This window comes from Phasianus colchicus, chromosome 7 (genome assembly GCF_987193195.1).
Source record: "Phasianus colchicus chromosome 7, bPhaCol1.hap1.1, whole genome shotgun sequence".
Lineage (NCBI taxonomy): Eukaryota > Metazoa > Chordata > Aves > Galliformes > Phasianidae > Phasianus > Phasianus colchicus.
In genome coordinates, this window is record NC_143442.1 from 27,162,305 (window position 1) to 27,185,736 (window position 23,432).

Genomic DNA, 23,432 nt, shown 5'->3' on the forward strand with positions numbered 1-23,432 from the left:
GCGAGTGCTGCCATCATGCCTTTGTCCTCTTGTTGCAAATAATTATGTTTTAACTTTCCAGACGTTCCTAAGTTGACACAACAAAAATTGGTTTTCTATCCGTGCAGCAAAGGCTTTCGAGGAGATTAGAAACCTGGCAGTTGCACAGTAAAACCGCATGATGTTGAATAATTTATATAAGATTACGTTTTGTATTGCATGTTATGAAATATCATTAAAGTATTGTTTGCTCAAGCAATCAGACTTAGACCTCAGGTTGTGTGATCAGCGTTGCTGTTTTACTCGGGCTTTTGCTTACTATTACAGAGAACTGAGAATGATAGTTAGCTTGTTCACAGCGCTTGAGCTTAAGGGAGAGCTTTTGGGGTTTTGGATGGGAACAGAATAAACCCCATTCAGTTATCATGCATACTGTAGGCAATTATGTTGAAATGGATCCATGACAGCAAAAGAACTGAAATAATAGAAAACCATCAGTTTCCAAAACGAAGCGCAAAGCTGCCCAGGGCAGTTGCTGCACAACAGCCAAGCCATTAGCTGCTGTTTACATTCCCAAGTCCCACGCTGGGGTGAAGTCTGACACACCTCTGGACAGGCTGCTTATTCTCTTCAGGCACAGCTGGGTTTGTCCGTGTCCACGTGCCACATCCCAGAATTAGCTCTGCCCTCAAGTACTCCATGAGCAGTGTCGTGCCAAGCACAGCAAAGCGACTGCTTTCTAGACTTTGCATACAACGCTGCCATTAACAGCGCTAGGATTGGGTTTACTCCTGCAGTGGCAGCACGCTGCTGCTGATACATGTTTACTGTCAACCCCCTGGCACCTTCTCAGTGTTCTGGCTATGTGGAGTTCCTGTGCTCGATTTCAACTTCCAACATTTGAGTACATGTACATGTCTCCCACTTGTCTCCCACACGACTGGCGAACAAAGCCCAAGCAACGGAGCGAGTAGCATCACGGCCCAGCCGCCTTCAGGCCGCTCTGCGCTGAGGCCCAGACCGCCGCCATCTTGCGGCAGGCAGCCCACGGCCCGCAGTGCTCGAGCCCTCACACACAGCCCGACCCCTCTGCCCCGCCGCCCCGCTATTGGCCACTTCAGCTTCCATGCCGTATTCCTATTGGTTGGAAAAGACGTCAGTCAGGAGGAGGGCGTGGCTCCGATCTCGGCCCGCAGGGCTGTTCGGCCGATCGAGTGGCGCTTTTCGCCGCCGTCACTGCGCTTGCGCAAGGCCCCAGTACTGGGCAAACCGCGGCGCGGCCCGCAGCTGCGCCTGCGTACTGCTTTCTCGCCTCCCCTCCCCCCACCCCGGAACGGAAGTGCTGGGGCCGCGGCAGTTCCGTCTCGGCGTTGTTCGCGCTGGACAAAATGGCGAAGATCGCCAAGACCCACGAAGGTAAGAAGCCGAAATCTGCTCGCGGCGGTGCTGTTTGAAGCTGCGCGCTCCTCTCGCGTCTTCTTATTCCGTTCCTCTCCGATCGCGGACCGTTAGGGGAGCCGGGGGCCGGGCGGGCGGGCGGCGGGCGGGCCGGGCCCGCTCGTAATGGCGTCGCCGCCCGTGTCGGCGCCATGGCCGGGCCGCCGCCTGGCGCTCGGTGCTGCGCGGCCGGGCCGCGGGGAGCCGCGCGCTGCCTTTGTCGGAGCGGCGCCGCCCCGCGGGCGGCTCCTAAGATGTCGCCCGCCGGGCGCTGCACGCCGCCCCCCCCAGTGGCCGCGCGGTCCCCCCTCGGCCGGGAGGCGCCCGCGCGGAGCGCCGTGTAGGGAGAGCCCGCCGTACCGCCGCGCTGAGCGGGCCGGGCGGCGGCGGCGGGAGCGGACGCTGCTCCCGGAACGCTGCGTCGCGGCGCCGCTGAGGAAAGGCTCGCGAGGAGGGCGGGCGGCGCGGGGTCGTGGGGCTGAGGGCGCTGCTTCGGACCGGGGGCTGCCTGCCGGCTGGGCGGGCGTGTAGCGGAGCTGCGCTGCGTGGCGGGGCTCTCCGGGCTCTCCCGGCCGCCCCGCGTTGTTCCCGGGGGCGCAGTGTGGCTGCGCTCGCTGCCGCCTCCCGCTCCGCGCGGGGCTTTGGCTCGTGAGCGTCTTGAAGAGAGAGAAAACAGTTGTTAGCGGTGCTCTGCGTGTTTGCTGGCGTGCCCGTCCTCCTGTGTGTGTGGTGGGCGAGCTGTGTTAGTTACATATCAGCACACGAGTGCTCGTGCCGTGAATTCAGACGCTTTGCAAATAATGGCACGGGGAGGCAAGAGGAGGAGTAATAGGAATGGTTTGAGTTTATGGGTGAACGTTATACAGAAGTAGCCCCATTGAACTGAATAGTAACTGCTGATCGGCTTAACATAAAGTGTGTGTTCAAATGCTTGGAAGGTCTGATCTTCAGGCAGTTGCAAAGATTTTGTTCTGTATTAAAAGTATGTTAAGAAGGTCCCTTGGATTTGTTCCTGAGGCAGAAAGGGCTGTGAGCTGACAAACCGCTCGTAGCTCTCCAGCTTATAAGTCAGATCAATTTCCAAGTATGTGGAAATCTGAAGAAGTGTGACATCCTACAGTCCAAAGTTTAAAGTCCTGTGCTCCTTTAATGCCCTCACTGCGATTTAGTTATATACGCGATGTATGTTTTATCAGGTAATGTAAGAAGGGAAGTTTGGGTTCCACATCTCTTGCACCATGTTATTTTTAAATGCTGGACCACGTGAGCCGTTTTCTTCACTGGAAGGATTTGGTTGAACTCTCTTGAAAATGTCTCTAGAATTTCTTCATAGAAGCCAGAGAATATCTTCCGGTATTGAACAACCACAAGTAAGAAATAGTTTGGCCACAGACAGCCGTATGAGGGACAAGAGAATACTCAGCAGATTATTTTTCGGCATTATCATATGTAACATTATTTTTATGTAAAATAATAAAAATATTATTACTTGCTTTGGAAGTTAAATACTAATGGTTGTCCCTTGGTGTGCTGTCAGCTGGGAAAAGCACGGTCACTTATTCTTACCCTCAAAAAAACTAGGACAGCAGCTTTGCTGCATAGAGCAAGCATAAGCCCCAGTGCTGGCCAGGACACTCTGTGTGTGGCTGCAGAAGAAACATTCTCTACTTTTTTTAGAAGAAAGAAACAATGCCTTCGTGGTCTAAAATCACTTGGTCCTTCCATTGTCCTCGGTAGTAGTAAAAGCCTCAGGTATTTCATTCCACTCCAGTGCTGCATTGCAGCAAACTGCAAACGAAATCGGAAACTTGATCTGCCCTTTGAAGGAAACAACCAACCAGGAACACCTAACAGACCTGGCAGAAAAGTGCTTCTTTGAGTTGTTTTGGTTCCATAGTCAAGCAGTGGGACAAGTGTGCAAGAATGAAATGCCTGAAAGAGTTGTTGGTTGATGGAGTATGTGTGGGATGTCTCTGAAGATGAGAGACCTCTGTGGGCAAGACCAAGATCCTAACCCAGCATTAGTAATTTCTTTCTGGTATTAATGTAGTTAGGAACAAAATGTCTCCAGTCCTGGAGAACCTGTGCTGTGCGGGACTTCCCGGGGAGCTGAATGTAGGGGCAAGGTTCAGCTGGGCTCGTGGCTGGCAGTATAAGGCTTTCATTGGGCTTCAGCTCTCATGACTCTCTGGGGTTCCTGCAGTGTGGAGCTGACTGTGCTCTAGGCAGCTGCAAAGCTCTGCTCGGCCTGTAGCTGGATTAGCGATGAATTTACCTTTATTTAATTCTTACCTTTCCTAATTTTTGTTTATAGGCATCTTAGTACCTTTTGTAAGCTACCTCTGTGGAAAAGCCTTGTGAAATATATTAATCCTGAAGGAAAAAAAAAAACAAACAGAGATAGGCGACAGTAGTAAATAGCTCAGTAGTATGTGTAGAGTTTGTGGGTTATTTGCTAGTAGTACTTCTCTGGAGCTTTTGTCACTGGTGAATTTCCCTGCAGTTAATGTCGTAGGCAGTGGTACTTCAGATGGGAAGGGTGAAGCACAGAATTGCTGAGGTCAGTAAGGGCATTTGAGATCTAGTCCAGCCAGCCTCTGCGAGCAGGGCACTTGGTATTTCTTCGCCCAGTAAGTGCAAATACAGATGGAAACAACAGTTGTTTTCATGAGAATAGGCGTACCTTAGTGTACCTGTGTCTTGATCATGTTTGTTGAAGACAACTGGATTACCACAGTGATTTTCCTGTTGCTTTTACCAACTCATAGGAAGAGGCGTGATTAAATTGGTTCCTTGGTTTTGGGGATTACTGAGTTACTGTTCTCTCAAATAGAGCCAAATTTCTGAGGTCAGTGACTGACCCCAGGGTGATTGGTGTCAGATCCTGATATGTTAGGAGTGCCAAAGCTTCCGTTGGCCCTCCTTGAAGGGCAGGCAAAAAGTTCAGAAGAGCACTGGGCTCTTCCAAGGTGGTGGCAGAGGCAGGAGTTGTCACAAGTCGGGTACGTTGAGCTGCCTGTGATGGGAGCTGTGGCTGAAGTCCTGCCAGTGTTGTCAGAGTGTTTTGTTTGTTCAATGGTAATACAGTTTTGCAGTGTAGTAGATATTTTAGTCTTGAATAAGGTGTTCTATTGAATGTTCCCAGGCATGGCTACTCACACGCTACCTCCTTAAAATGGGTTTCTTTAAATTAGCAAAATCAGTTTATTAATTGGTGATAACATCTTGAAAGCTGCTTTTAATGAAAAAATTACATTAATTGAGAAAGCCCTGGACCATGTAATGTTGAGAAATACTGTTGTGCTGTAATTACCTTCCCCACCATCTCTTTGAAAGATGAGATGTGTTAACGTTAATAGTTTTGAATGGTTTACTTTGGGCCGTAATGCAGCTGGATTTGTCTGTCCTGGATAATATTACAGCTTAAAGAAAAGCTGCTTTATATGCATCATTGTTTTATAGTTTCGTGTGATAATTATAATTAGTTAATTAGTTAGAAATGGTCTTCGAAACTCAGTGGTTTGCTGAATATAATGATACAAATATTGCATTTTGTGTATGTTTAAAAAGACCTGAATGTGTGGGTATGTTTCCCCTAGATATCGAAGCGCAGATCCGAGAAATTCAAGGCAAAAAGCCTGCCCTTGATGAAGCACAAGGAGTAGGCCTCGACTCCACCGGGTATTATGATCAAGAAATTTATGGTGGCAGTGACAGCAGGTTTGCAGGATACGTAACATCCATTGCAGCAACTGAATTGGAAGACGTAAGTGATTTCTTTTATTTAAGGAGTTTCTAAGTATTCTGGCTTTTATTTGAAGTGATATATAATTGCAGTTAATGGAAAAAAGCATGCCTTACTCTGGGCGCTCGACTGATCCGTGTCTGCTCAGACTTCATGACGTGCTCTGACAGTCACAGAGCTCTGGGTGGGCATCAGCATTGGGGGGCTGGTGCTCTATTAGCTTTAGACTGCCTGAATTGGTTTTTTGTTGCTGCCAAGGTGAAAAATGAGATGAAAAAACTCTAGTGGAACTCAGGCCCAGCATTTTAAGTGGCTGTCTTAATATTTTCATTTCTACTTCATTTGAATTTTCAGGGCAGTTTTTGTGGATTGGCTTTTTGGACTGTCTTGTGTAAGAAAGATTGTTGTTAAGTTCCTTTAAGTGCTAATGTTAAACACATTTTTTGTTTCAGAAGCAATCGGAAACTACAGTTCTGATCATAAATGCACAATGAGTAACTGTGTATTAAACTGAGTGAAGAATATTTTTAAGAGGGAAGCAAGAATGTTATGTGTAATTTAGTATTAGCTGGTATTTTTTCTAGTAGCACAGCATTTGAATGCATTAATTAAAAATTTCCATTACAGTGTTTCACTGAAATCAGTTCATAATTTCAAGAGCAATTTTCCTTCCATGTTGCCGTAAACTGGTGCATGGAATCGCATTGCTAATTGGCCAAAATACCCAGAGTACCTTACACATTCTGAATACTTGGTTTTGGCTGTGGTTGAGAAGGTACAACCAAATTAACAGGGCTGTAATTGATTTCTTAATCTCTTATTATTACATAAATATTTTGGGGGGTTTCTTACTGACATTTTCTTTGTATTTGCCTGGATTTTAAGAAAAAAAGAATGGTGTGCCCCACTTTTTCTACAACAATTAGCACATCGCATCAGTAGCACTAATGTGAAATACTTTCTGTATAGCTATTGAAGATTGCATCTTGGAGTAAATGCAGCACATTCACTGAGTCTGTTAAGGAATAAGGTATCAGTGTAGCCATTTGTTTAGCTGTATCTGGTTCAGCAGTTGATTGCTGGGAATAATACAACAGTAGATGTGAAAAGAGTTGCTAAAACTTGGGGTAAATATTCTAGTCCTTTTTCATCTTATCTAGGACTACAGTGTATTAATGTGACATTGTTACCTAAAGCCAGTATCGGTGTGACTTTGCCGTGTCTTTCTTCTGGCAGGATGATGATGATTACCCATCTACAAGTTTGCTTGGCCAGAAGAAGCCGGGGTACCATGCTCCAGTGGCACTGCTTAATGACATACCACAGTCAACCGAACAGGTACGTCTTAACTAGGGCACAACAAATGACTGTGTGAGTCTTAGGAGAAGTATTAGTATTTCAAGACGACGTCTTGTTTTCTGAAATTACAGAATGTCTCTAAAGCATGACAGTATTTGAAGCACTAAGCTTGTCAGTGCTTTCTGTTAAAATTCCAGCAGGTGGTAAAATTGGCACTTGCGCATATGAAGGCAACGTGTGCGTATATGCTTAACTACTTAAAAACACCAATTGGATACTTGAAAAATTGTAAATATCTGGAACAACTGGATGTCTCTTAACTTTTTGTAACAAAAATGTAATCATGTTTGTTTTATTCTCCTAAAATATTTTTCTTTGAAATTTAAAAGCGTCTGAAGTTGTATTAAGTCTCCCTGAAAGAAGATTTAAAAAAAGAGTCTTCCAAAGAAGAAAGACTGCTGGGATGAAATGCCTTAGAAGCAAACGAACAAGCTTCTTAAAACAGTAATAGGAAGTTATTTGTTCAGAAATTCTGCATTTAAATAAACATTGTAGTTTCAGAAGTAAGATTTATATTAGGGTAGTGCTAATGGTTGGCAGTTTTTCATATTGTTCCTGTGTGAGTAACCAGCTTTTTTTCTTCTGTTTTTAGTATGATCCTTTTGCAGAACACCGTCCTCAAAAGATTGCAGATCGGGAAGATGAGTACAAAAAGCACAGGCGGATGATGATAATTTCCCCTGAGCGTCTTGATCCTTTTGCAGATGGTAATTTATTTTTGACTTTTCTATACTCTCTTTGAAATCTGTTGTCTTAAACTGTCTTTAGCCCTTTGATTTCTGTTGGCATGCTTATAAACTTAGTTTTGTTTTAAACATCCCCTTTTTGTAGAGGTTGGGTTGAAAACCTAGATGCCATATTCTTCATCTTTATAATACAAGTTTTCTTTCCAGGTAGAAGGACAAGAAAATAATGAGCCATTGCCATAGAAACACAAAGGGTTAAAGGTTTCTCTTTTCTTTTTGTTTTGGGTTGTGCATTATACTTGAACAACTTGTGTATTGAGTGCTCAGTCTTTCAATACCTTGAAAGCTTTCGTTCCAAGTTGTAGTTTTACAGGGCTATTGCTTTTGAAATGCTAGTTCTCAAAATAGAGCACCTAATTCTTGCCATCTTACGTAAACTTAGGTGGTATAGCTAAAAGAAACAAAAGCATATATAAGACTTTGATACTATTAATAGTTCAAGTCTGTTCAGATAATTTTAGAATGCAAATCAGGAAAAGGGGTATAGTGGGTCTGATGGAAAATTTCTTGAGGCAAGCGAGTTTCACATGTGGAAGTGAGGTGCCTGTTGGCTTAAAATCAGCAGCTGTTTTGCAGGTTTTAAAAATTAGAGTTGCAGCCTGCATGAATTACTAGGGATATTACTTATTTTACTTGCTTAATTGTAATTGATATAAACATGTATTGTCAGAATTCACAGGCCCATACTAACTGTCCTTAATTTCTTTCCTACAGCAGTACTGCTATATGCCAGTCCTGTCTGCATTCTTAAGGGTGCAGTTCAACACATCCTGTGTAGATTATGGTGAAAAAGTATTCCAAAGGAAAGTCCTATCAAAGCTAGTGTCAGAGTGACACAGCCAATTGGGCAATGATCTTCAGCATAGAAATGTTTAAGACTTTTATTTTTTTCCTAAATTATATTGCTATACCACTTGTATAGCAAATCTGCACATTCTTTTTAATTAATAGTGTTTTTCTTGACAAGTCTTAATTTGTATAAATTTGGGCTTCTTGTAAAGTATGTAAAAGTTAAATTTTAACTCAAGATACAGAGCATAAAACAACAAATGGTACACAAAACCCATTACGTGTGAGTATCGTTGTGGTGGTATGTGTGTTACATTCAGATCCTGGTCACAATTGTTCTTTGAAAAGAGGGGGAAGGTACTATCAGTTTTCTGGGATTTTTTGCTTTTTTAAATGAAGCCCTTTTACAATATTTCACTGGAAGATCTGGGAAATGTGTCCAGATTTGTCAAACTTTTAAATGGGTCCTTACAATAAAGCATTTAAAACATTACTTAGGTATGTGATATTTATAGTCAGATAACTACTAGGATTTAGCAGCTTGCACAAGGTAATGTTTTGAATATAAATATCTTTCCAAAGTGTTACTAATGGTAAAGAGATAATTTTCTAGGCTTCTATTCTGCTGCTTGAAGTCAGAACTGCTGATGGAGACAAAGGCACGAAAGTGTACGTATTCCGGATTAGCAACCCAGGAACCCATCACTTCTGAAGACTCTTAACTGTGTTGTCATTCTATCATTTATATCTGCTTTAAAATATTTGTTTGAAACTGCAGTAGTTACGTTTGTGTTCAAACAGGTTAAATTGATCAGCAAACTGAATAAATGTAAGATTCATGTAATTTTTAAAATTTTCAATCAAAAAGTAAAATTAAATGATCATGGAATAATATAATATTAGAGCAGGACTGTAGAAAAAGTTGGTAGATTCTACTTGTCCTGTACTCATTGTGCTCCATTCCTGTTGCTGTTCTCTTCTACAGGAGGGAAGACACCAGACCCTAAAATGAATGCCAGAACATACATGGATGTTATGCGTGAACAGCATTTAACAAAGGAAGAGGTGAGTTGGGGGAGGGGTTTGCCTGTGAACTTCATTTCATCTTGCAGCCTTAGAAATCATGATAGGAATAGTGGGAATGGGAATTCTGTTGAATTTTTAAGTTTTTTTCTTTGGAAAATCATATTCCTCACATGTTGAACCATGATGATAGACCTTAGGGATGGAAGCTTTGAAAGACATCTGTTCCATGTAATAACAAAAGAATGGAGGGAGAAATGCTGTCAGTATATTTCAGTTTGGATTGCTTTGTAGCTCTCGGGCTGTTTATTTTCTTTCAGAGAAGGTGACACACAACCTGAGAGATACAGAGAGCTGTTCAGTGTTGGAGGGATTTGTTTTTGCAAGCTTTATATAAAGAGAACCCAGGGAGTTTTTAAAAGGCTTTTGTTGCAGTAGCAACAGCTTGTTAACATTTGGCTTAAAACTTGAAAGGAAGAAATAATAGAAAAACCACCTGTTCATAGTTACTAAAAATTCATTTTAATAGTTTAAAAGATATTGGTTATATAATAAAATTTCCTTTATGATGCCTACGGAGCTGTCTTGTTAACAAGAGCAAGATCTTAGAGTACTGACCTCTGTTGGCTTATACTGATTTACTCTAATTGACATTAATTTAGGAAATAGTTCTGCATTTTTGTTAACCTTACTGCATGAACTCAGTGATAAATGAAAAATAGTGTGTCAGTGTGTTGTTTCAACAGTGTCATTTCGGAATTTTAAATGAGAATTTCATGGCTTTTTTTTTATGTCTCAGGGTATAACTCATATGAACGTATTTTCTAATTCATCCCTCTTTAATAATTTACTTAAGTGGAATTCATTTCAAATAGATTAGTGGTAGTTCTGAGGTATTCGTATGGTGATAGAAACAGACAGCACTAAAAAATTCTGTACGTTTCTCTATAATATGAAGCTTGATAGCAAATGAATTTAAACGTAGTCCCTCCAGACACATTGCCCTGTTGCTGTGGAAGAATTTGAATTTAGAGTGGCTAATACTATGTTATTTTGACCAATAAAAAAAAACAAACAAAAACAAAAGAACATAAAAAGGTTATCTGATGTGACTGAAAAATGTCTTAATGTTTAATTTGAAGAGGCCTTTTTATGAAGTAAGTTTATCTTTTTGTGTTCTTGAATAGAGGGAGATTAGGCAACAGCTAGCTGAAAAAGCTAAAGCTGGAGAGCTTAAAGTCGTCAATGGAGCCGCATCTCAGCCACCTTCAAAACGCAAGCGGCGTTGGGATCAAACAGCAGATCAGACTCCTGGTGCAACACCCAAAAAGTTATCCAGTTGGGATCAAGCAGAGGTAATAATCCCTGTGTCCTTCAATTTATATGTAGCAGATATTAATGCTAATCTGCTTGAATTTTGAAAGTTTCTTACTCTAACGCGTACACACTGAGAAGGAATAAAAACAGCAGCCTTCTACTGCATAGAGTGAGAGAGATTAATACTTCGGCTATTGTCCTGTGTAGACTCCTGGACATACACCATCTCTGCGATGGGATGAAACTCCAGGCCGTGCAAAGGGTAGCGAAACTCCCGGTGCCACCCCTGGCTCAAAGATATGGGATCCCACTCCCAGTCACACGCCAGCAGGAGCTGCGACACCTGGACGGGACACACCTGGTCATGCAACACCAGGCCATGGAGGAGCCACTTCCAGTGCACGTAAAAATCGATGGGATGAAACTCCTAAAACAGAAAGAGGTATGTATGGCAAATTGGAGAGGATCTAAGGAATTTTGAATGGCAAATGCTATAGGAGTTTATCACCTTACGTAAACTGTAGAAGCAAGCAAATGGCAGTAAGTAATTACATTCTGACATCTAGTGGTTGGTGTGATGTTTTCATCTGAGCTTGTGTAGCACTGAATTCTGTCAGCTTAACCCACTTCTCTGAACCCAGCTCAAAAATTGTATCAAAGTTGTGTGGTATGTCTCGTGACTGCTGCTGGGATTTTAATGATCAATTACAAAAAACATAATTCATTTTTACGCTGAATTGCTTTTTGTTATACGACTGTATGTCTGTGCTATTTCCAAGCTTGAATTTTTTGAGTCTTCAAATTTTTTTGAAAACTTGCTTAAACGTTGAGGCAAGTTTTAGAAGCATTTTGTCACCTATCTTAATTTGAATTGAGCTCATATGGCAAAGAACAGTGAAACACCACTGTTTAATGGTTTATCAAGAGAGTGTGTGGAGTACTTTGTCCATTATCTAGAATATTTGAGTTCTTTCATATTTTTTAGAATTTTATCTATTTATTTTAAGATTCAACAAGATAAGATTTTTTTCTTCAATAAAATTATCTGTTTGATGTTTTCAGTGTTTATGGAAGTAATTTTAACTTTTATAGTGTATTTATTATATGTTTTCTTATTCACGTAGAAATGAGGATGAGGTAATGAAATTGGATGTTTTTGCTGTAGTTGGTGTATAGTACTGTTCAGTTTTGTACAAGAATTGTGGTGTTGGTTTTTTTTAGATACTCCGGGACATGGCAGTGGATGGGCTGAGACTCCTCGTACAGATAGAGGTGGTGACTCCATTGGTGAGACACCAACCCCAGGAGCAAGTAAAAGAAAGTCCCGATGGGATGAAACACCTGCTAGCCAGATGGGTGGCAGCACTCCTGTTCTGACACCTGGCAAAACACCTATTGGTACACCAGCTATGAACATGGCAACTCCTACTCCAGGTAAGCCCAATCCATTCTTTAGGGCTTCATTTTCTTACATGAAAATGAAGCTCCAACTTTTATATTGTATATTGAAATGGACTTCTACCTAATGTGATGTTCTGATGGTATGAAAACAATTAATGTACATCCAGTTTACCTGTTTTAATGCCCACAGGAGCTAAAGCTAAGGTCTGTTTGTATTCAGTCTGGAGGGTCAAGACATTAGTGTCATATTGGCTACAGATGTCAAGTGTGGAAGGTTTTACTCAAGAGGACACTTAAAGTTTAAGTAAATGTATCTTCTGTTTGTGGAAGTTTTTAAAAAAGTCTTTTTAATTTGAATATAGGTCATATAATGAGCATGACTCCTGAACAGCTGCAGGCTTGGCGTTGGGAGAGGGAAATTGATGAGAGAAACAGGCCGCTTTCTGATGAAGAATTAGATGCTATGTTCCCAGAAGGATATAAGGTAACTCATTTGAATGAAACTGCAGCAGACTGATAGTTTTCTTCTGTCAGGTGATATTGATTTAAAAAAAAAGTCCAACTTGTTGAATACTTCACAGGAGCTATTGATTAATTCACATAGAAATTTGTTTGGCTCAGTTGCTCATTTATTATAAATGCATTAGAAAGGGAGAAAGTCATGTTTGTTTCGATGGCCAGTTTTTATTTTGCTTCTCATCGTTAAGAATGTCTGCTAAGTTCAGAAAGAAAGTCCAAATGTGAAAAGACAGGAGAGTCACCGATTCTGACTTCACAAATACACAATGTTAATACAAATATTGAAGTGCGTGGGGTTTAATAGTTTCTAAAGACTACTTAAGTCTGTTATCTAACCCTCAGAAGTGACAGTGAGTTTTCTTCTGAAATGCTGTCAATACAGAATAAGCATGAATATGAACTATCCTGCTGAATTTGTGAATCATATCACTGAATGTAGGATCTGATGTATGCAGTAACATGCAAAACTACAAATGGCTAAACCCGTATGTTCTATTTTATTTCTGTTCTGCATTTGAGACCTTGTTCAATTCGCATCTGTTGCAGTAAGATGAGCCTTGAAGCTGAGGAGATTCTTCTTTAGATTAGTGCTGTAGTACAGTTTTTACCATGTTTTCTTATTTCTTCTGTAGGTTCTTCCCCCACCAGCTGGTTATGTACCTATTCGTACTCCAGCACGTAAACTTACAGCAACTCCCACACCATTGGGTGGTATGACTGGATTCCACATGCAGACAGAGGACCGGACTATGAAGAGTGTCAATGACCAGCCTTCTGGCAATCTTCCATTCCTAAAGCCAGATGATATCCAGTACTTCGATAAGCTGCTGGTAAATGACATTTTACTCATGCTGATTAAAGTTTTATGATCTTTGGAAGTATACCAATGCCTATTAATTTGTCTGGAATTATTTCTAGGTTGATGTTGATGAATCGACTCTTAGTCCTGAAGAGCAGAAGGAGAGGAAGATAATGAAATTACTTTTGAAAATAAAGAATGGCACGCCTCCCATGAGAAAGGTAAGATTAGTGATCATTCTTATCACTTCAGCTTATGCCTTTGTGTTCAGTTTTGTTTTCAGACTATCTCTTCATTCACCTGCTTGTCCATGGGATTCTCTTCAAAATTATCTCCTGAGCTTTGCTGTCTGTTTAGTGCTTTCTCTTCCTTCTGTATCTGTGTTGCTTTTGGTTTGTCATTCGATGTAATTTGTTGTTGCTGCTCTTTGTGCAGTAATGCTCATTGCTAAGTATCATATGATTCACAGAATATAATAATTCTTAACTATGGGAAAGTAGATTCTGTAGTGCTTTTTAGTTGCAGAGCTTTGTAATTCTCTAGATTTGGCTTCTTAAATTGGCTGTGTAGCTCTTCAGTTTCTAGCTTGCTCATGCAATAGATTACAGGTTTTTTGCAGTTCCACTCTAAACTGATCTGAGCACCTGATGCAAGTGCTGTGTAGAATGCCTTTTCAGGTGGTGCCATTCTTAATACTGAGCATGCTTTTCTCGAAAATGGAATATCTGGGGCCTATCATCTGATGTATTTGTGTGGAAAATGGTGGTAGGGACAAGTATTGTGAAGCCTGTGGTTACAGTAGATTATATTTCAACTTGATTAATACCTACTTGTTCAATAACTGTTCAGTATTGTTTCTGTAGTTTAAATAACAGTTGCTTTTTTTTTTTAGGCTGCCTTGAGACAAATTACTGATAAAGCTCGGGAATTTGGAGCTGGTCCATTGTTTAATCAGATTCTACCATTGCTGATGTCACCAACACTGGAGGATCAGGAGCGCCACTTACTTGTCAAAGTCATAGACAGAATTCTGTACAAACTGGATGACCTGGTCCGACCATACGTACATAAGGTCTGTTGCAGTTTGCTCATCTTTGATTGCCTTTTTCTGATCACTGTGGGAGAAGCGTACAGTTCATTTGCCTAGCGGAAGAGAAGATAATATTATGAGTTTTTTTTTTAAGATCATATTGGCTTTTGTATTTTTTTCAGCTAAACTTTAACCTATTGTAGTGTGATCAAAGTGTGAATATTACAACATTAAGGCATAATGTTAAAAGAATACATGCACACTTAAGAGAGGGAAGGAGATTTTACTTGATGTAGCTAGAATCTGTGGGGGAGGTTCTTGAAAGGAGGAGTTGTAAGGGGAAAAAAGAAAGCATAACGGGTCTAACTTTTCTGGTCATCTTAGAGTTGAAAGCTTGAATCCATGGAATTACCTCAGCTTCGTGGAATCATAATTTTCTTATTAGGGGCCAGAAGTACTACCTAAAGTATTCACAAATGGAAATGTGAATTTTTCATCTTTTTCAGATTCTTGTTGTCATTGAACCATTGCTGATTGATGAAGACTATTATGCCAGAGTAGAAGGCAGAGAAATTATTTCAAACTTGGCTAAGGTAATACATTTTAATTCTGCAGTAGGAGTTAGCTTATATATAGCTACTTTATAGTCACTGCTGAAAAATGTAGTGTGCTGTTCATAAATCTGTGTGTTTTGTATGTTCTTCTTTCAGGCTGCTGGTTTGGCAACAATGATTTCTACGATGCGACCTGATATTGATAACATGGATGAATATGTCCGGAATACCACAGCTCGAGCCTTTGCTGTTGTTGCCTCTGCTTTGGGCATTCCTTCTCTGTTGCCCTTCTTGAAAGCTGTCTGTAAAAGTAAAAAATCCTGGCAAGCGAGGCATACTGGCATCAAGATTGTGCAGCAAATTGCTATTCTTATGGGTTGTGCTATCTTGCCTCATCTCAGGAGCTTGGTTGAAATTATTGAACATGGTAGGTTCTGCTTTCTCTGGCTTAAGATTTGTATTTGGAATTTTCCTCCTGTACCTTGTTGAGATGAAGTGTTAGTAAGGCAAAGTTTTGTGTGACCTCTTTTACAGTGAGAAAGAGAAATAGTAATTGTTTTCCTGAAAGTACTTTTTTTATCCTATCTGCATAGTTTTGCTATTTTGAGTTTAAGATACAAGAAGTGGTACTAAACAGTGTTCTTTTGCAGGTCTTGTGGATGAGCAGCAGAAGGTTCGTACCATCAGTGCTTTGGCTATTGCTGCTTTAGCTGAGGCAGCTACTCCCTATGGTATTGAGTCATTTGATTCTGTTCTGAAGCCCTTATGGAAGGGTATACGTCAACACAGAGGAAAGGTATGTCTAAAATACTTCTAGTTTGAATTGAAATGAATATGTGTCTTCTGTAACTCATTGGAAATATCTTTCTTCATTTAAATAGGGTTTGGCTGCCTTCTTGAAAGCTATTGGTTATCTGATTCCACTCATGGATGCTGAGTATGCAAACTATTATACCAGAGAAGTCATGCTAATTCTGATCAGAGAGTTCCAGTCTCCTGATGAAGAGATGAAAAAAATTGTTTTGAAGGTATGTCAGAATGATTTGTTCAGACACTAGCAGTGCAATAAATTGAACTAATAAAACCTGAATGTTTAGCATTAAGATTTAATTTGTTTTCTTTACTTTAAGCCAACCCAAAACATCACAAACTGTACACAGAATTAACATTGTTGTGGTTTTTTTTTTCCTATTAGGTGGTAAAGCAGTGTTGTGGTACAGATGGTGTTGAAGCAAACTACATTAAAACAGAGATCTTGCCACCTTTTTTCAAACACTTCTGGCAGCACAGAATGGCTTTGGACAGGAGGAATTACAGACAGGTATTTTTCCAGTTGAATTTTTTTGTAGTAGTAGAACAAAATTTGTGTTGGGGTGTTCATTCAAACTAGATGCTTAGTTTTGTGTTTTATATGTCCTGTGTCTTAATTGCGTTTGGAATAGTGGTTTAGAAACTGTTCAGTCAGGACTTTCACACCACGTATTTTGTCTGAATATGAATCTACGTCAGTTTTAAGCTGAGGTAGTTCACCCCATTTGTGTCTTTTAAAGCCGGGTAATTTCGTAAACAGTTGGTGAAAACAGTTGTTCACTGTGAGCTTAAAGAATACTTCATTTGTCTTAAGGCAAGTTTAGAGCTTCTCTTTGTTTACTAGTAGTGGCTACAGTAGCTATACTGGTGCATCCTTTTTTCATTTTGTTCCTCTCTGTGCCATTGCATTTTTACTCTTTTCCTAGATAGAATCTGTTTTGAAATTACAACTTTTTCTTGAAAAAAGATTTCCACTGAAATAGATTTGGAAACCAGCATGCTGCTGCTACTTTTCAGACTAGGGAGATAAACATTTTCAGGAGTTAGAAGGTTTTAACGATGTTTGTTCACTTAACTATTTGTATATTTCAGTTGGTGGATACAACAGTGGAGCTGGCAAATAAAGTTGGAGCAGCAGAAATTATTTCTAGAATTGTGGATGATCTGAAAGATGAGGCCGAACAGTACAGAAAAATGGTCATGGAAACAATTGAGAAGATAATGGGAAATCTGGGTGCGGCAGACATTGATCATAAGCTGGAAGAGCAACTTATTGATGGCATCTTGTATGCCTTTCAAGAACAGACCACAGAGGTATGGCCAACTTAATTGGAGGTATTGTTGACATAACTGAAAGGTAGCTCACTGCTGGTTATGGAGGAATGTGTAGTTGTGAGTTAGGTGTTTTTAGCCCTTGCAGGGATTTCAGTGCTCAGATCAATGACATCCACATACTAGATGTAGAATGTTAGCATTTTAATAACTATTTTAGATGATGCCCGATTGAATGAAAATGTGGTGGTTTTGGTCTAACTGTCTTTTGTGTTAACACCCAGGATTCTGTGATGCTGAATGGCTTTGGCACAGTGGTTAATGCTCTTGGCAAACGAGTGAAGCCCTACTTGCCGCAGATCTGCGGTACGGTTCTGTGGCGTTTGAACAACAAGTCGGCCAAGGTGCGGCAGCAGGCTGCTGACCTCATCTCTCGTACTGCAGTGGTCATGAAGACTTGTCAAGAGGTATTGAATTGACTTGTATCAAATTAGTACAGTATGTCATAGAAACGAGAAGGAGGAAAGTTTAACTTTGGAATCTTCTTATTTGCTTGTAGGAAAAACTGATGGGACATCTGGGTGTTGTGTTATATGAGTACCTGGGTGAAGAATATCCGGAAGTACTGGGCAGCATACTTGGAGCACTTAAGGCTATTGTTAATGTCATAGGTATGTTTTTGTAATGATTGTGTGCCTGTTGAAGAGTGAAATGAAAAGAATGCAGAAATGCAGAACTTACTATGCCTCTTTGAATTCAATAGGTATGCACAAGATGACACCACCTATCAAAGATCTGCTGCCACGGCTCACGCCTATTTTGAAGAACAGACATGAGAAAGTACAGGAGAATTGTATCGATCTGGTTGGGCGCATTGCTGACAGGTAAGCTGAGTAATGATGTAATCGATCCTCTCTGGAAGCAATTGCTGTAGCAAAAGCTAGAGTATCAGGTTTGATATCTGGCTTTTTTGCGTCTCCTGTTATTTCTTAAGTTTTATTGTGAAAGTTTAACTCAATGTTTAAGTGAAGTATGTAGTCATACGGGAACTGCTGAATCTTGGCCTTGAACCTCTGAGTGCCCACCTGAGACGAGCACTGAGTCAGCCATGGGAGCACAGGTGAAGGTAGTTCACCTGTGCTACCGGAAGGGGTGGAGCCTGGTTCCACCTCTCCTAGATCCCATTTAAGTGCTGACTGCCACTGAGGAGGGATTTCTTCTTAGAGATCACTCCTTGTGGAGAATATTGTGAGCCTACAACATCGGTAAGCATTTTCCATTTATTATCTTCCTGTTGCAATGATCTTACTTAGCCTAACTTTACTGTATGTTTATTAATTATAACATCTGTATATTCATTGATTATAATTGTTATCTGTAAGTGTTTTGTAAGAAGTATACTTTCCATGCTTTCAAATTTTAAATTTATTATATCTATGTGTTCCTTGTAAACTGTTAATCAGTGAAGGTCTAGTTTAAAGGGTACTTTAAGTAAATTGCTTAAATATCCCTCATATCCCTCTGTTGATAGTGAATAAATAGATACTGCAATTTATGAGGTTATACTTCAAAACTTTGAGCAGAACTGGAGAAAACTCACTCTTTTTCAGAGGTGCAGAATACGTTTCTGCAAGAGAATGGATGAGGATCTGCTTTGAGCTGCTTGAGTTATTAAAAGCTCACAAGAAAGCTATTCGAAGAGCCACAGTAAATACTTTTGGATATATTGCAAAAGCCATTGGGTAAGTTGGTATAATGCTTTATCAAGTTCTATGCAGAGTTATCTAACGTAGTGATGATTGTGAATTTGACTGGAGACAAATATTCAAACTGCTCTACAGTTCACATGTTAAATGTGTACGTTTGATTTTATTCCTTTAGTAAAACGATATTGATACATTCTTAGCATGGAGTGCTATGCTTTTGAACTGAATTGGTGGGCTAGCAAGTTTAGCATATAAACTGGTAGTTAAAATATGCTTGTCTTGAGTTTTGGTAGTGTGATACGCATTCAGACTCTTTCTGTATTCTTTCATAGCTCTCTTTTAAATATTGTTTCTCTTATTTTTCCTTAAATCAGTGCTGCTTTGATTAGTGCAGGGCTTTTTTTACTTCCACATTGAGGTGTATTGCAAGTCAGTAAATCAGAGCTTGAAACACAATTCCTGTTTCTCTGCACACTCTTAAATGAGTGACCAGTTACTGACTTGAAGCAGAAACAACCAGCTAGCAAGCAATACACAACTGGGCTTCTCTGTGCCTTGTTGCATATCTCTGTCAAAAGTCTTACCTGGAATTAATGTTTTAAATTTCATACAAGTTTTAATTGCCTGCGGGATCAGAGTAATACTGGGAAAGCTACTCCTGTCTCCTGGAGTTTGTTTACAAACTACCTGTAGGCTGAACAAAAGCGAAGTCTAGAGAGAGGGTTGGTGTGTTTTTGTTTTCCAGTGGAAAAAAATTGGTGATTTAAGAAGTAATGTCTTGTGCTTACTTAAACTCTGTTACAATTTTGTGGTTTATGATGTTCCTCAGGGGATGTTAACTTCTTGAAGGGCTAAGCCATGTTCTTCTGCCACTTTCTTTTTCCGTGTCAACTTATTTACCTACATTCTCCCCAGATCCATTGATGTAGACGTACATATTTTCTCTTCCAGACCTCACGATGTCTTGGCTACATTGCTGAATAACTTGAAAGTACAGGAAAGGCAGAACAGAGTATGTACTACAGTAGCAATTGCTATTGTAGCTGAAACATGCTCGCCTTTCACAGTGCTGCCTGCGCTCATGAATGAATACAGAGTCCCAGAACTGAATGTCCAGAATGGTGTGTTAAAATCTCTTTCTTTCCTGTTCGAATACATTGGAGAAATGGGAAAAGATTATATTTATGCTGTTACGCCATTGCTCGAAGATGCTTTAATGGACAGGTGAGTGCAGTTCTTTCTACGTATGGTTCAGTTAGCCAATAGGTCACATTCAATATGTAACTGGGTCTTAACAGCATACATGCACATTGCCCTTGTTTGCTAAAAATTGCTCAGTAACAAATGTTGTTAGGTACCCATTATCTACAAATAATTCAGGTTATATACTTCTATTTTACTAATGCTTTTGAAGGTGGAAATGGTGCTGCTGTTTTAGTTGGGTTAGTATTTGTTGTGTTCAAACTGCTTTTGATCATTTCTGTTGTTAGTCCCTTTGTTACAGAGGTTATAGCACAATAATTGCCAGAAAACTGTCCTTTGAATTAATCTTTTTTTGTTTACTCTGCCTCTTAATGTCAGATGTGGGTTAAAAGCACATATTGGTGCTTTCAGAATAATTTAAGTAAAAACAATCACGATGCTTGTCCAAATATGTTGCTTCTAAGTATGATTTACTAATACACCACTGTTTTCTTTTCAGAGATCTTGTACACAGACAAACAGCCAGTGCTGTGGTGCAACACATGTCTCTTGGTGTTTATGGGTTTGGCTGTGAAGATTCTCTTAATCATTTGTTAAACTACGTATGGCCTAATGTGTTTGAAACCTCTCCGCACGTCATTCAGGCAGTCATGGGGGCTCTGGAGGGCCTCAGAGTTGCTATTGGCCCTTGCCGAATGTTGCAGTATTGTTTGCAGGTATGTCCTGATGTGTGCTGCATGGGCAGCAGTTACTAAACAGGCTTCTGTTGCCTGCTGGGACCTTGTGGATGGCCCCTCCCTGACATGGGAGGAAGCTCTAGAGGGAAGTGTTCCTGCCTATAGTGGAGGGTTGAAATCAGATGATATTAAAGGTCCTTTCCAACCCAAACATTCTGTGATTCTCTTTAGGAGATGAGAAGGCAGCTGAAGGAGATATCCAGTAAAGCAAAACAGTCTGGCCTTTGATCTCTTTTAACATGCTGTTTTGTATCAAGGATTTTGATAATGAAAACGTGGTGAAAACTGATTTTTTTTTTAATGAGATAACCAATTACACTGAGGAACTTACATAGAAATAGCAGCATAGAAATAGCAGATAAGTTAGAATATGAAGTGACTAAAAATTGGCTCTGATTTGTAAAGTGTAAGTATGCAACTTGGAGGTCAGTAAATAATGATTGGAGGAATCAAGTAATGCCAAAGTTTATGAGAACAAGTAACAAGCAGCATTATTAAAAAGAGGATAGGATTGATATTAAATCAACCTAATGTGGTGCTAGCCAAAGAATACAATAAGATGTTTAAATATGTTTAAGTGCAAAGTGTTAGAAAATGGTGCCTGGATCAGAAGTTATACTGCTAGGTCCATGGTAGCATGTCCAGCTTCTGTGAATTCATACGTGGAGGTAGAATATGGAGGCTCCTTTTCTGTGTATTTGAGTGTAACAGTTCTTGCTGTATTGTATTAAATTGTAGAATTTAAGTGCACGTGGCAGATAAGAAGCAAGGATGTGTGTAGTGCAGATCAGTGTAGAAATTGTCTGCATTTTATTAATGTGTAGATAGGGAATTTCTCTTTTTTTTGTTGTTCTTTTAATTGGTGTGCCTCAGCACAAAGATACTGACATCAGCAGGAAAACTAAAGTTGCATGAGAGTCTCCTGTGCAGTGTATATTTTACTAATTTTATTATTTTATGGAACTGTTATTTCTAGTCTTCATGTTCTGCTCAATTTCTTCAGGTTTAGTAATCATTTATATCTTGTATTTCTATCTAGTGCTCTCTACACAATTAAATCACAGTTACCAGAGCCGAAGATAAGACTTATTTCCAAGCTAAATATACTGCAGTAGATTTGTATTTTTTGAAAGAACGGTGTGGATTTAGAAATACATGTAGTACAATTTCTCCCTAGAAAAAAAAAAAGGAATGTATCTTAAGTAATATTTTCTTAATACTTGCTACTTCATATCTCACAACACTGATAATTACACATTTATTGTCATTCATTCTTAATAATTGATGTTAAATATTATCATGGTGCTTTTCAAATGGTTGTTGTTTAAAACCTGGTTAAATGTAGTAACAGGCTTTTAGAACAGAAGCTTTGAATAAATGCTCTTTTGTTTTGTTCTCTAGGGTTTGTTTCATCCTGCCCGGAAAGTCAGAGACGTTTACTGGAAGATTTATAATTCCATCTACATTGGCTCACAGGATGCTCTGATAGCACACTATCCAAGAATCTATAACGATGAAAAGAACACCTATATTCGTTATGAACTTGACTACATCTTATAATCTTCTTGTTCTGTTGTTTGTGTTTAATGCACAGCTGTTCTTCACATAAATGCTTCAGATTTCATGATGTAAAATTTTAAAATATTGGAGATGAGTATAGAGCTGGTCAGAGGCAGAGGTAGGAATCCAGTAGCATGATTTTTTAAATATGTCCTTGTTTTTTGATGTTAAACAGTTAAAGCCAGTAGTGACCAAGAAAACAGTGATTACAGTATACAGGAGGGATTTCATTTTTGGTTCATCTTTATGAAGATTTAGATTTCATTCCTTGTGTTTAAAGGGGTTGTTTATTTGAGAAATAAACATTTGTGTATAAAATCTAATTTGCGTGTGGTTTTTGGATTGAGAGACTTGTAAAACGAGTCTCTGATGGATTTAAGTATTTGTTCATGTAATAAATAGGTGGCATCAAGCATTTTAACCCTTTTGTCACCCCCTAGCTTTTGAATAAATAAGAAAAATATACAAACTGTAGTTAACGTGTGTATCTTTGTCATGCAGTATTTCAGCTGTACTTGGGCTGGCAGTTGTGGCTGTTCTGTTTTCTTGGGAAAAGTAATAGTAAATTGCTTGTTGGTTCTGCATTATCCTGGTTGTAGGGTTCATTTGTTTGTTACTGTTGTCCAGAAAGTGAGCAGTTGCTTAGTACTTGTGTGTGAAATCACTTGTATGACTTTGGCAATCGTGATTAGCTTGTCTTTGAGCCACATATAGGTTGCATATAATGCCAAGTGATGTTTATAGGCCGTGCTGTAATTCCTGGGTACATGAGATGAGACAAATTCAGAGCATGTGTGTATGACAGAGCATGTGAATCTTGTCAGCTTGAGATAAAAACATTTTATTTCTTTCTTTGCTCTTCTCCTTCTCTCCTATGCATGTACTCAAGAGAAAGAAAAAGGACTTAGTGCTATTTGACAGTATGCCACATGAAACAAGGTTACATCATTCTGCTAGTGTTGGAGAGTATCTCATGTCCATAAGAAAACACAACAAATGCTAGTAATTGGATACCAGGCATGTTCTTTTTGTCTATTATTCAAGTTGGGCGATTAATTTCCATCTCTCCAAGGTCCGTGCAGTGTTGTCAGCTGGCCTCTCTGCTGTTTTACATGAATGTGAGATGGTTCTGCAGATAAGGAAATTCCACCCTACCTTTCAAGATCTAAGTTCTTGTTAGGAGATTGGGGTAGAGTGGAAGCAGCTTGCAGCTTGGTTGTTTAGGAAGGTACTGACTAGTTAGGAACTGATTTTTTTATAGTAGTATTAGTGTGCGTACTACATGAAGTTCAAATTTATTAGGTGAAAACAGTAAGAACGTCTTGAAGGCTTTGTAGTTGAATTGTTTTCTGAATTGTTCATTTCAGTTTTTCTAGTGCTTTCTCACTAAATAATTTCATTTATTTTCTAGATGCCCTGCCACCCTTGCCTCTTCAGTAGTTCTGC

The 23,432-nt window shown here is 39.8% G+C and overlaps 1 protein-coding gene across 2 annotated transcripts; it reads left to right on the forward strand.

The window, feature by feature from the left end:
- The first annotated feature begins 1,236 nt into the window (after nt 1-1,236).
- SF3B1 (splicing factor 3b subunit 1) lies at nt 1,237-22,460 on the forward strand. 2 transcript variants are annotated; one of them, XM_031601159.2, is made up of 25 exons: nt 1,237-1,395; nt 5,016-5,182; nt 6,398-6,499; nt 7,113-7,227; nt 9,041-9,120; nt 10,266-10,433; nt 10,603-10,837; nt 11,617-11,829; nt 12,159-12,280; nt 12,948-13,145; nt 13,234-13,335; nt 14,007-14,186; nt 14,651-14,737; nt 14,855-15,125; nt 15,349-15,494; nt 15,580-15,726; nt 15,894-16,019; nt 16,601-16,822; nt 17,065-17,247; nt 17,340-17,451; nt 17,544-17,664; nt 18,391-18,522; nt 19,438-19,710; nt 20,189-20,405; nt 21,828-22,460. In XM_031601159.2, exons 1-25 carry the CDS (start codon nt 1,368-1,370, stop codon nt 21,984-21,986), a joined length of 3,906 nt encoding a protein of 1,301 aa, XP_031457019.1. In that variant the 5' UTR covers nt 1,237-1,367; the 3' UTR covers nt 21,987-22,460. The 2 variants fall into 2 exon arrangements, 1 of the variants encoding a protein (XP_031457019.1); XR_016468370.1 differs by lacking the exons at nt 10,603-10,837; nt 11,617-11,829; nt 12,159-12,280; ... (14 more) ...; nt 20,189-20,405; nt 21,828-22,460 and adding an exon at nt 8,669-8,724 and having other exon boundaries at nt 10,266-10,301.
- The last annotated feature ends 972 nt before the right edge of the window (nt 22,461-23,432 follow it).